We start from the raw sequence: 13,362 nt of genomic DNA on the forward strand, positions 1-13,362 counted from the left end.
AACGTGTCCGCGCACTCTCTTCTTTTGTACTCTCCCAGGTGCTTAGGACAGTGCTCTGATTGACGATAGTTTGCGACCGATTAGAGGAGACCGTTCGCCAAGTGAGTCGGCTCTAAGAGTTGATCGGACGCAATACGCTGGCTTCGGGGTCGTCCGTTTCGCTAACCCGGAAACCTCTTCGGTGACGGTAGTCCATCGGCCCGGCGTGGCGACCGCAGCTCCCGAGCCGTGCCAGTGCCCTGTCTCGAGAGTCGGGCTGCAGAATCACGCTAAATCTCATCTTGATGAAAATCTCTGCAAGTCAGGCCCTAGCTCTAAGGCCGACACGGGCTTGGCGCAGTGAAACGTAGGCGGCGATCGACTGATTTTGTAATTCTTCGTGCTTCTCTGCCCTCCTCTGCTTCTTTCCTCTAACGTTCCGCTTCATTCGTCGCCGCTTGGCTCTGCGTTCTAGGGTGTGATTTATTTCGCTGTTTTATCTCTGTTTTGTAGTTCTTTTATGTGAGCCAGTCCATGTCCAGCAACATGCATCCTTCCAAGTCCACGGTAAACGACCCGCCGCGACATTTCCTGTCCGTTGCGTTTTTCGAGCTGGTTGGATTCGAGCGTCCTCCCTTTGTCCTTCCCCTCACCACGCCCTCACTTTTCCGCAATTCTGTCGAGGCTGCTCGTTCTGACCGCGACAGCTGTGGGGCTCTTTTTATTTTAATGGTACCCGTTAAGCGCCGACTGCGTGTCGAGCACCGTTCTAAGGGCTGGAGTAGATATAAGGTAACCACCCAGCCCCCGTTCCAGACGGGGCTCACCGTGCAGGTTTTGAACCCCCATTTTACAGTTGAGGAAACTGAGGCACGGCGAAGTTCAGTGACTCACCCAAGGTCCCGCCCCTGGGAAGTGGCAGGACCGGGTCTAGGACCCGGTTCGTCCGACTCCTAGGCCTCTGTTCTTTCCAGCAGGCCACACTGCTTCCGTATTTTCTGTTATAATAATAACAAAATAACGGTGGTATCTGTTGAGTGCCTACTACGTGCCAGGCACTGCACCAAGCGCCGGGGTGGACGCAAGCGAATCGTGATGGGCACCGTCCCTGTCCCACGAGGGGCTCGCGGCCTCAATCCCCATTTTACGGATGAGGGAACTGAGGCACAGAGGAAGTGAAGTGACTTACCCAAGGCCACACAGCAGGCAGGTGGTGGAGCAGGGGTTAGAACCCGTGACCTTCTGACTCCCGGGCCCGGGCGCCGGCCACTAGGCCATGCCGCTCCGCCGAGCGTGTGGGAAGGGTTAATCGATACGGGAGTGCCGAGCTCTGAGGGGAGAAGCCAGGAGATCTGGGTTCCAGGCCCAACTCTGATATCGGCCGACCGTGCCGACCCATCGGTCTGGTGACTTACTGTCGGTCCGGTGTTCAGAGCGGTGTGCGAAAAGTCCATTGTCCAGAAGTTAGCCTTTGGGTCCCGGACGCGGACACCGGCCAGTTTCCCTCCAGACCGCGGAAGCGGTCGCTCCGGACGGCCCCTCATCCCCACCGGCGGTGACTGAGCCCCCTCGGCCCTTCGTGTGTCGGAGATCGGATGCTCGGACGTAAATCCCGGATCGCCCCGGAGGGGATGAGTCAAGTTCGGCCACGCCAATCGCCCTCGCCTCCTCCCTGAGATTATTTTGGCTCTCCCGCGTATTTGCGGGTGTGAGCTGCCCCGTTCCCGCTTAACGATATGTTAACTGCGGTATCTCTTTAACGCTTACTACGTGCCAAGCGCCGTTCTGAACGCTGGGGTGGATACGAGGTGATCGGGCTGCCCCGGGTGGGGCTCACAGTCTTCATCCCCGTTTTACAGATGAGGTCACCGAGGCACAGAGAAGTTAAGCGGCCTGACCGAGGCCACACGGCAGACAAGTGGCGGAGCCGGGATTAGAACCCACCACCTCCGACTCCCAAGCCCGGGCTCTTTCCACTAAGCCCCCAATCAGTCGGTGGTATTTATGGAGCGCTTTCTGGGCAGAGCACTATACCGAGCACTTGGGAGAGTGCGATACAACAGAATCGGTAGACAGGTTCCCCGTCCACAGGTGGCCTATAGTCCAGAGTCCGGAAGTCCACCCTCATACCTAATCCACGTCCTTCAAGCTGCACGGTTGGTCCGCTTCCGGTAAGCTCTTGGTGGGCGGGGAACGGGTCCGGCGACTCGGTCGTATTGTACTCTCCCAAGCGCTCGCTACGGTGCTCTGCGCCTAGTAAGCGCTCGGTAAATACTGTTGATTGGTGGAGCGACTTCCCTCTCCCCTCCCTCTTGACCTTGGTCTAATCGGATCATCTCGTACCTACCCAGGGCTCGGTTCAGTGCTTGGCACGTAGAAGGGAGTAACGAATGCCCCGTATTATTATTGTTCTTATCGTCGTCATTATCGGTATCGTCGTCGTCGTCGTCGTCAGTGACTGGAAAAAGTCACCGGGAAAAGCCGGGCCCTGCGCCTCCCCAGAAGCAGGAGGTAACGGCACCTCCGGCTGCCCGGCTCGTGACGGTCAGGGTGATGGTTAGGTAATCCCGGCTCCGCCACCCGTCTGCCGTATAACCTTGGGCATGTCGCTTCACTTCTCTGTGCCTCACTTCCCTCATCCGGAAACTGGGGATTAAGACTCTGAGCCCCCCGTGGGTCAGGGACTTGGCCTAAGATGATTAACTTGTATCTGCTGCACACTTGGAATAGCGTTTGGCACACAGTAAGCGCTCAACAAGTGCCGTGATTATTATTATTGTCATTACAGTCATTAAGCACTCACTGTGTGTCGAACGCCACGTTAAGCACGGAGGTAGATACGTCACGTTAGGCCGCCAGACACCGTCCCACGCTGGGCTCGCGACCTTAATAGGGAGGGAGAGCAGGCATCCTGATTTGGTTCGGCAGATGAGGAAACTGAGGCTCAGAGGGGTAAAGCCCCTGGCCCCCGACCTCCGAGCCGGCCAGTGGCGGAGGTGGGATTAGAACCCGGGGGGGTCCCGCCTCGCGGGGCCGCGCTCTGACGGCCGGTTGTCCTCCGCAGAGGTGCAGCACCCCGTCGTCCCCCACCGGCACGGTGTCCTCCACGGACTCGAGCGGACATCACCTCGGCTGGGGCGACCGGCAGGGCCAGTGGCTGCGCCGGAGGCGGCTGGACGGGGCCATCAACCGCGTCCCCGTGGGCTTCTACCAGAAAGTCTGGAGCATCCTGCAGAAGGTGAGCTGGGCCCACGGCGCCCCGGGGGCCGGGGGGACGTGCCGCGGTGGGGGCCTCCGGGGTGGACGCCCCCTGTGAGCGCCGACGGTTCCCCGCGGAAATATGGGACCGAAAAGGCAAGCAGAGCTGGAGAGCGTGTGGGCTTCTGGGGTGGTCCCGCCTCCGTCTTCCCGACCGTGTGTACGTCCCTCTTCCGGGCGGGATCACCGTTTGGGGCCGGGGGGACCCGGCCCTCCGAGATCCGGGGTGTCACGAGGCTCCGCCGCCGCGATCCGGAAGCCCGGAAGCAGCTCGGGATCCTTGTCGGCGTCTCCCCGGTCACCGGGACGGGAGGTGCCTCGGTCTGGGAATCCTGAGCCGTCCGGCGGTGCGTCGTCGAAGCCTCGGTGAAGGGGAAACCGGACTCTGTGGGAGCTTCGTGTGTGGGAATGTGTCCTCCTGCCCACTGGACAGTCTCCGCCCTGACGTTGAGGCCGAGTCTAGGAGAATACTCCCCCCTGGAGAACCCAGAGCGTTGTGGGTGGGAATTAGAAAGCATTTACCCTGTGCGAACGTCGTCGGTTGCGGCCGGAACAACCGTATCTGTTTTTGTTTCTAGTGTCACGGACTCTCCATTGATGGTTTTGTGCTCTCGTCTTCAACCACGAGAGAGGTACGGTAGCGAAATTCCGGCGTGGTCTTTATTGGCACTGGGAGGCGTATGTGCATGCCCTGGGTTTAAGCGTATTCTCCCAAACGCTTAGTCCAGTGCTCTGCACGGAATAAGCGCTCAATAAATACCATGGAATTGAATGAATGAATGAACTGAGCCCTGGAGTTACGTTGATCGGTTCTTACGGCCTTCCTAAGCCCCCGGGAGAGTACGGCGAAATGAAAAGACGTGACCCCTGCCCTCGAGGAGCTTGCAATCAACCGAGGGCGAGGGAGACAGACACTACAGTAAATGACAAGACGGAGGAAGCACTAGAACACAGAGATAGAAAAATCGGTAGTAGGAATATTAAGCACTCACTGAGTGCAGAGCACTGACCTGAGAGCTGGGAGAGAATACCCGGGCGGGTGGCCTGCCTTTACAGCAACTGCCTGAAGCCTGGCTCCATTAAACTAGATTCCCGTGCAAACAGTCAGTCAGTCGATGGTATTTTTTAAGTGCTATCTTTATGCAGAGCACTGTACTGAGCACTTGGGCGAGTACAGTTCGACCGAGTCGGAAGGCGGGTCCAGAACAGCGGCGGGGTATTTCCACACTAGGGCCGGCAGCCCCTGCCGAGTTCCGTCAGCCGTCCCGGGCTCTCCTACTCCCCGAGCGCCCGAACGCGTGCTCGTTGTCGCGACTCCTAGGGAATACGCTAGCGGTCGTATTAATTAAGCGACTCTCCAGAGCTCCCGGACCGTTACGTCGTAAGCTCCTCCGGGGACCGCTTGCCAAACGGAGCTCTGGCGGGGCGGGCTTTCGATCCTGACGGGGGAGAAGGGGAGGCTCCGGATCGATATCATCGGCTGGGGTGGGTCCCGGTCCGGCTCGCTAATTGCGTCTGAGTCGCGAGCGGCCAAAAGCCCTTGTTTTTCGAGTTTCGGTCGGTCTGGCGAGCGCTCCACTGGGCTCCCGTGTCCGATCCGTTCGTTCGTCCGAATTCATGCGTTACTATAAATCAGTAAATGACAGATGCGTACGGAGGTGCCGTGCGATTGGGAAGGGGGATGAAAAAAGGGAGCAAACCAGAGCAACCCAGAGGGGAGAGGGAGAAGAGGAGAGGAGGGCTTGGCCGGGGAAGGCCTCTTGGAGGAGTCGTGCCTTCATTGAGGCTTCGAGGACGGGGAGGGGAACGGCGGGAGAAGTCGCTCAGGGTTGGACTTGGACTCCAACCTGGCGGGCGGCGGGGTGAGCGTCCGGAAGAGGTGGGGTCGGGGCGTCCGTGACTCACCCCCCGGTCTCTGGGAGGGCGAGCGGGCTGGGGGCGGCCAGAGTCTCGCCCGTCCGGCGTCTCCCCCTCTTGCCGCCTGCCCGCTCCCTCGCCACCTCGGCGGACGGAGGAGAAGGGGTTTGGGACAGAGGCCGCCGAGCGAGCGGCCCAGTGGATGATTCCGTCGGTTGACCACGGCCCCGTGGCCTGCTGGATCGCCTGCCCCACCACCTCCAAGAACGCCACCACGGTTTCTCGGTACACGTTTTTGCATTTCCCCCCTCTCTCTCTCGGTCTCCACCGGTCCCGCTCCCCGCTCACCGGAGGCAGATGACGCCTTGCGAGATCAAGTTTGCCGTCCACGTGGAGTCGGTGTTGAACCGCGTACCCCAACCCGAATACAGGCAGCTGCTGGTCGAGGCCATCCTCGTCCTGACCCTCCTCCTGGACCTAGAGGCGAGCAGCATAGGGGGCATTATCCACGTGGACCAGATCGTGCAGATGGCCAACGACCTCTTCCGCCAGGAGCAGGTGCGTTGGGCGGGGAATGCCGGGGAGCGCCCATCCTCATCCTCCCACCGCCACCTCCCGGTCCCGAAGAGCACGGGCGTTTCCGGTTTGGTTTTCCTGCCGAGCCAGCGGGGACCGGTCAACGGCCCGTTGGGCCCCAGCGCTCGGGGACCGCGGCCGTGACGTCCGGCCGGTCGATGGGTGGGTCGTATATATCGAGGGCCTTCTGTGCGCAGAGCACCGTATCGAGCGGCCGGCCCGGGGGGGAAGCTAGGGAGAAAGTGGCCGAGACTAGACTGCAGCCCGTCGGCGGGGCCGAGCGGATGACGGGGCGCCCACGGGGTCCCCGAGCCGGGCCTTTCTAGTTTTTTAAACGGAGGCGTGTTTTTCCAGGAGCTGGGGTAGGCTTCTCCGTTCCCCCCAGGCTATTTCCATTCCGATTTCGGAGCCGTCGGACCCCTCTAGTTACGACAGACCCATCGCCCCAAAACCGGAAGTTTTCAGCTTGATTAAACGCCCCCAAACGGGCCTCAACTCAGTTGGGGCTGGGGGGCGTTGAGGCGGTCCCTTCAGACCACAGTCTGTTTCTTCGGCCTGGGGGACCCGAAGCCCCACTGAGTGGCTGACGTTCAGAGCCCCGCCCGAGATAACTCTGGGTCGAGAGCGGGAGATGTTGTAAAATTCGGCATCTGGACGATCTCAACGCCCAGGTTTTTGAATATCTGCTAGCGGAGAAGGTCTGCCCCTCAGGGGGCCGTCCCCTCTTGGAGATGCCCAGCCCGATTCTGGGGTCTTCCTTGCTCCCTTCCCCACCGTCTCAGACCGCGTGGCCCTCGGGGGCACACGGGGTGGGAAGAGGGGACCGGCGGTTCGAGTGGCCCCGGGCCGTAAGAGGCTCGGTTGGGTGTATTAATATAATAATAATAACGTTGGTATTTGTTAAGCGCTTACTATGTGCCGAGCACTGTTCTAAGCGCTGGGGTAGACGTAGGGGAATCAGGTCGTCCCACGTGGGGCTCACAGTCTTAATCCCCATTTTACAGCTGAGGGAACTGAGGCACAGAGAAGTGAAGTGACTTGCCCACAGTCCCACAGCCGACAAGTGGCAGAGCTGGGATTCGAACTCATGAGCCCCGCCTCCAAATCCCGTGCTCTTTCCACTGAGCCACGCTGCTTCTCTGTCTCTCTCGCCCTCTAGACTGTAAGCTCACCTTGGGCAGGGAACGCGTCTGTTCCGTTGTTCTCTCGGATTCTCCCAGCCGCTCAGTCCAGCGCCCTGTACACGGTCAGCGCTCGACGAATCCCTCCGTGCCCGGCCTCCGTAGTTCCCCTCTCACCCTCCCTCCCTGCCCTTCCCGTCCCCAGGCGTCGCTCGGGGCCGCGGACTGTCTGGACCGAGACCAGGCGACGGGGATCTGCCACCTCTTCTACGACAGCGCGCCCAGCGGTGCCTACGGGACGATGACCTACCTGACCAAGGCCGTGGCCACCTACTCGCAGGAATTCCTGCCCCACTCGGGATGCCCGGTGCAGTGACGACCGCCGACTCCCGGAGACGCCGCGCCGGGCGGGTCCGTCCTCTCCGGGCCCTGCCCGGACGGGGCCCGCGGCTCGTCCTCTCCGGATCCTCCGGGCCCGGAGGAAGGGAGCCGTCGGACCTTTCGCCGGCGTGGGTACGGGGCGGGGACGTCGCGCGTCCCCGTTTCCGACGGGTAGACCCAAGCGCGCGTCCGCGGAACTGCAGGCTCTTTTGGAGAAGTCTCGGACTCCGGAGGCGGGGGTGAACTCCGGCGGCAGCCTGTCGTTTGTGTTCTGTTTGGATTTTTAATACCAGCTGAAGGTGAGAAAGACTCCTGTCGGAGCGATAAGCAGGCAGGCGCCTGACAGGCCCGGCCTTTCAGGGACCGCACGCGGCCCGTGATCTTCCCTGGGCCCGAGAGCCGTATGTAACGGGGTTGCCTTTCCGTTCCTCCTGGGCCTTCCGGGAGCTCACTCAGAGCGGCACCCTTGGAAGGTTCTGAATTAGCAGATTGGGCGAGGCCTAACGGTGCGACCTCCCAAGATTTCGTCCGGGTGACAGTCAAGTGAGGAGCGATGACCGGCCTGACTCTAGACGCCCCTTCTGAGAGCTGGTCGCCCCTCTCGAAGGGTTGACCGGCGGCGAATGACCGGCAGGGACCGAGGAAGCCTCCCTTCCTTTCTCAGAACGGTGGGCAGCCGGGAGCCAGCGGCAGGGAGCAGGTTGCCCGGCTGTGGCTCTTCGCAACTGGCCTCCTGGCTACTAGACACCCAGGCTAATACCCTAGCGGCGGGGACTCTGTCGGCCAGAGCACCCGTCGTGTGCAGAGCATCGGATTAAGCGCCTGGGGAGAGCCCGGGGGATTTAGGAGACGAGATGTTTACATTTTCAATCTGGAACACGTTTGAGCGGCAACGGGGGAGGAGCGGGAGTGTGTCCGCCTTCCTTTCCGGCGGCTCACGGGGCGGCGGGCGAGTCGTCGGATGTAGAGGAAGATCGGCGGCACGTTCCCCGCGCGACAGGGCGCGTCGCTCTGGGGACAGTGCCCGGCACGGCTCTTCCGCAGGTACGCTTTCGCTGTCGTGTTGCTGGCTAGGGTCGAGAGGCAGACAGGCTAGGGCTTCGCAGATCTGTATCCGGCGACTCGAGGATTCGGCTCTTTGGGACGTCTGTGGTCTAATAAAGTATTCGACCTCGATTGCAAGGAGAGTCCTTCGTGAGGAAGGGTGGCCCTGCCGGGCAGGCGGCCTCGCGGCTCTGCCTTTGGCTGTCGTGTTGGGGGAGGGGTGGGTTGGGGGGGGCTCTGGGTCCGTCACCTCCGCCTCCTACGCGCACCGCCGGGCGGGTAGAACACGGCCGAGAGGCTCCCGATGTCTCAGGCGGAAGCTCTCGGGTGGTTTGTTTCCGGGTTCTGCCACCGGGAGAGCGAGCGCGCGGCAGCTGCCTCGCTCAGTAGAGCCTGGGAGTCAGAAGGATCTGGGTTCTAATCCCGCGCCCCCCCCCCCGACATGTCTGCCGTGTGTCCTTGGGTAAGTCACTTCACCTCTCTCTGCTTCGGTTCCCTCATCTGTAAAAAATGGGGATGAAGACAGTGAGCCTCGAGTGGGACGGGGACTGTGTCTAACCTGATTTGCTGGGATCTAGTACAGTGCCTGGCACCATCATTCAGTGGCATTTATCGGGCACATAATGCGTGCGGAGCACTGTACCGAGCGCTCGGAAAGTACATTACAGCGACGAAGAGAGGCAGTCCACGTGGGAACGTAGTAGGTGCTGAAGAAATAGCACAATTATCATTTAAAGCGAAGGGAACTGCAGGAACGGGGCCTCCCATTCGCCAGAACGCTATCGATCGCCGGGGCACCCAACCGTCCCGGAGCCTCCGAGAGAGAAAGGCTCTCAGGCTGCGCGTCCCGGGCCCGGCTCCTCTCCGTCGGCGCGAGAGGAGAGAGGTCGGGCTTTGCCCGCTTGGATCCTGGAAGGCGGGGCGTCGGTTCCAGCGGTGCGTACTGAAAGGAATCGGGGCACCTCCCCAACGATCCGGCGATGGCGGGCCTCACTTAAGCGGGTCAGAGCTGGCTCCCAGACAGCTTCTGGGCACGGGTGACGTTCCATCCCTCGTGCGCCGACGGGCGCGGGCGGCCGGGGCCGGGGAGAGGGATTCTGGGCCGCCGAGCGGCCGCCGAAGGAGACGGACGGAGGGAGCCAGGCCCGGCTTTCCACGGGGGTCCCCTTCTCGGGGCTTCCGGACCCCCCAGATGCACGTCTGCCGCCACGGGAGGGTCCGAGGAGAGGGCGCAGTCGGACCCGCCGACGGCGGCACCGACCCGGCCCGGGAGAGACACGGGGAGGTTTTCTCGGAGCCAGAAGGTGTTCGGATCTGCCGGCGAAACTCCAGGAGCCGAGGAAAGGGCCTCGGGCCCTCACCCGGTCCGGAGTGGCAGGAGGAGATCTGAATTCGGCTAAGTCGGCATCGGGGACGGAAGCGGGAAGGGCCGTCTCCGACTCCGGCTGGGCCTCCGGGGCGGGAGCGGATGGGTTGAGCGGTGCGAATGAGAGAGAGAGAAGGAGAGACCGAGCGCAGAACAGCAGGATGTGCATTCTCGAAGAGACGTCGAAGCGTGTGGGCCGTCGCGTAAGTCGTGCAAGACCGCGGAATGGCCCCCCCAGAACAGAGCGGTGATGGGTCGTCCTAGTCCAGTCCAACCCCGCAGAGTGCCGATCGACTGGTTGAAGCGGCCTCGTTCCGGTCAAATTGATCTCGAGGGAATCCGCTGGATTTCCTTCCGTTTTTACCGGCGAGGCAATGAAACTGTGGAACTCTCCCTCTCATCCGTCTCCTTCCTTCCCTCTCCTCCTTCCTCTTGGGAGGTTTCTCCTCCCCAGACCAACCACAGTCCCGTTCCTGATCCTTAAAAACACTCAGGTCCTTCACAGAGTTCTCTTCAAGAGACAGGATGCTTTTTTTTTCCTCATGGTATCCGTTAAGCGCTTACTCTGTGTCGAACACCGTTCTAAGTGCTGCGGTAAGTGCAAGTGAATTAGGTCGGATGCGGTCCCCGTCCCACGTCGGACGCACGGGCTTTCCATAGTAAAGTGCTCGAAGCATATCATTGATTGATCGATTGATTTCTTTTTAACAAGGTATCTTTAGTTCCCGTTTCCTGTGAATTTAAGTCTCTCTTCACGATTCGATAAATCGTGATAATTTTGATATCCGTTAAGTGCTTACTATGTGCCAAGCCCAGGTCTAAGCGCTGGGTAGATACGAGGTAATCAGGCTGACCCACATGGGGCTCACAGTCTTAATCCCTTTTTTCCAGACGTGGTACCCGAGGCACAGAGAAGTGAAGTGACTTGCTCGAGGTCAGACAGCCTACAGGCGGCGGAGCCGGGATTAGAACCCACACCCTCTGGCTCCCGAGCCCGGGCTCTTTCCACTCAGCCACGCTGCCTCTCTATTATTACTGTTATATCATTAGGGTGGTCCCATCGATTCCGTATTAATTACTAATTACCGCTCCGTTCCCAGAGGGGAGTTTTTGCTCATTGAGGATAGGATTCGCCCCTCTCAGGATGGCCCCGGGAGAGTTTCCAGTCCTCCGCCGGTCTCGGCTACGGGAGGGAGGGTCGAGCAGAGACTTGTCCATTCCATTCTTAGTTTGGGCAGTGGCTAGCGAGCGGCGGGCCCGTCGGCTACGAGTCAAAACTCCCCCGTGCCGGGCGGCAGCGGCGCGCGAGAGAGCCGAGCGCGGAGACTCCAGTCGACTGCGCGGGAGGGGGCGGCGGCCAACCGTTTCTGCATTTTTACCAAGAAAACTCTATGGGTACATCCCCGGAATGAATGATTGCAGGTAGAGGCGGAGCATTCTGGGAGAGAGGGGACATGACGGGACGGGACAGGTTAGGATTCAACATTTCTTGAATTTCCTCCACTGTCCCAGAGAGTCCCGTTCCCGGAGCGTACCGGAGCATCTGCCTCGCTTGGACCGCGGCGAGACCGGTGACTCCGCCGACCTTCTCTGATCCGGCCGGTGACCGGCGGGCAGCGGGGGATCCTCCTGGCCGAGACCGGCGCGGCCTTGGGGTGACCGGGCGGGCTCCGCCCCGGGCAGGGGGAGAGGCCGGGCAGCGTCAGCACCGGCTGGGGCCGGCCGGCTCTACGACGCTTCTGCGATGTGTCTCTCGCTCGGATGCGTCGTCGGGTCCTCGGCCTCGGCTCGCTGGGATCTAAGCTCCCGAAGGGCCGCTCGGCGTACGGTCTCGTCCCGTTAACGTCTGTCCGTGCCAGGCGGGTGCCAGATGGCGTGGTTGAGCAAATGCGTAGTCCAGCGGGCCTTCCTGATGTGAACGGGCTCCTTCGATCTGCTGCGCTTGGAAACCTTTTTAAAGAAATGCCCTTCGAGGCTTCGCTTGGAAGCAGACCGATTCGGGATGATTCAACAGGCTTGGTTTTAGAGGTAACATTTCTACAGGGTTTTGCGGGGGGGGGGAGGGGGGTTTGTGTGTTTGTGTGTGTGAAATGAAATGTAAATGGTCTTGTCAGATCCTGGGATCTCTTAATTCAGAGAGAATAAAGTCCCGACCCGACTCTGGAAACATTTGTCTCTTCTTGAGAATGTCTGAGTAGGGCTTAGCCTTCCCAGAAGAGAGCTGGCGCTCGTTCCAAGAGATGGCCCTTTCGCAGACGAAATGAAAGAACGGCGTAAAGTCTCCGTGTGGTGGCTTCGTAAAGGGCACGGAGTCTCGTCTCGGTCCCGAGAACAGACCGGTCTCGGCCATTTAAAGTAAACTGGCGGAACGGGGTCCGGATACAGTTGTATTCCCTCAGGCTTTCAGGCGCTCTCACCCGGCCGGCAGCACCGGCGTAAAGCCTCGGGCCTCCCTCTGAGGCTTCCCAGAATGAGCCCCTGATGAGGCCTCTGGGGGAGACGCTCAATCAGTGGTATTTATTGAGCGCCTACTATGCGCAGAGCGCTGTACTAAGCAGTTGGGAGAAGTCAATGCAACAGAGTAGGCGTAGAGAAGGAGTCAAGGCTCGGGGACCCCGGGAAGGGGCTTGGCGAACAGCCCTCGGGGCCGCCTTGCCGTTTAGATGGAGGAGGAGGAGGAGGAGGAGGAGGAATTCTACTTTTGGAGCACCCCCTGGGTGTACTGTACTGTACGAAGCCTTTAGAAAGAAAGGTCTATGAGATATTCCCTGCCAGCAAGGAGTTTACGCCGTAAGGGAGGAGGGGAGTTGCTCACGTCTCCCTTAACCGGTGGTGTTCTGCTTCTAGGCCGTGCTCTTTCCTGCGCTTTGATTCGGCTCTTGACTAGACTTCTTTAGTTCGGCACTGGGGAAACGTGTTTCCTTTTTTTTAAATGGTATTTCCGAAGTGCTTACTGTGTGTTAGGCATTTTACTGAGCGCTGGGGTAGGTGGAAGATGATCGGGTTGGACGCAGTCCCACAGTCATCATCCCCATCGTACAGGTGAGGGAATGAGGCACAGAGAAGGTTATAATAATAATAATAATGTTGGTATTTTCTAAGCGCTTACTATGTGCAGAGCACTGTTCTAAGCGCTGGGGGATACAAGGTGATCGGGCGGTCCCACGTGGGGCTCACGGTTTTCATCCCCATTTTACAGATGAGCTAACTGAGGCACAGAGAAGTTAAGTGACTTGCCCACAGTCACACAGCTGACGTGTGCCAGATCCAATGGCTCCTACTCCATTCTGATCCTCCTCGACCTCTCTGCCGCTGCCGCCTTCGACGCCGTCGACCGTCCCCTCCTCCTCCACACCTCATCTCGCCTCGGCTTCACGGACTCCGTCCTCTCCCGGTTCTCCTCTCGCCTCTCCGGCCGGTCCTTCTCGGTCTCCTTCGCCGGCGCCTCCTCCCCCTCCCGTCCTTTAACCGTCGGAGTTCCTCGAGGGTCGGTTCTCGGCCCTCTTCCGTTCTCCATCTACACTCACTCCCTCGGCGAACTCGTCCGCTCTCACGGCTTCGACTACCATCTCTACGCGGATGACACGCGGATCTACATCTCCGCCCCCGTCCCCTCCCCCTCCCTTCGGGCTCGCGTCTCCTCCCGCCTCCGGGACGTCTCCGCCCGGACGTCGGCCCGCCGCCCGAAACTCGACGTGAGCGAGACCGAGCTCCTCCTCTTCCCTCCCGAACCCGGTCCCCTCCCGGACTTCCCTATCACCGTGGATGGCGCGACCGTCC

The 13,362-nt window shown here is 60.4% G+C and overlaps 1 protein-coding gene across 3 annotated transcripts in view; it reads left to right on the top strand.

Moving 5' to 3' along the window:
* PHKA2 (phosphorylase kinase regulatory subunit alpha 2) overlaps positions 1–8,350 on the top strand; it is a 59,000-nt gene extending 50,650 nt beyond the window's left edge. For 2 of the 3 annotated variants that reach the window (XM_029079695.2, XM_029079697.2), the window contains 5 exons: positions 493–546; positions 3,044–3,217; positions 3,816–3,869; positions 5,452–5,652; positions 6,997–8,350. In XM_029079695.2, coding sequence (XP_028935528.1) covers positions 493–546; positions 3,044–3,217; positions 3,816–3,869; positions 5,452–5,652; positions 6,997–7,167 — 654 coding nt within the window. In that variant the 3' untranslated portion in view covers positions 7,168–8,350. The remainder of the gene's footprint in view (positions 1–492; positions 547–3,043; positions 3,218–3,815; positions 3,870–5,451; positions 5,653–6,996) is intronic. The other variant, XM_029079696.2, reaches the window with a different exon arrangement.
* Positions 8,351–13,362: the final 5,012 nt, after the last annotated feature.

This window comes from Ornithorhynchus anatinus, chromosome 15 (assembly GCF_004115215.2).
Source record: "Ornithorhynchus anatinus isolate Pmale09 chromosome 15, mOrnAna1.pri.v4, whole genome shotgun sequence".
Classification (NCBI taxonomy): Eukaryota; Metazoa; Chordata; class Mammalia; order Monotremata; family Ornithorhynchidae; genus Ornithorhynchus; species Ornithorhynchus anatinus.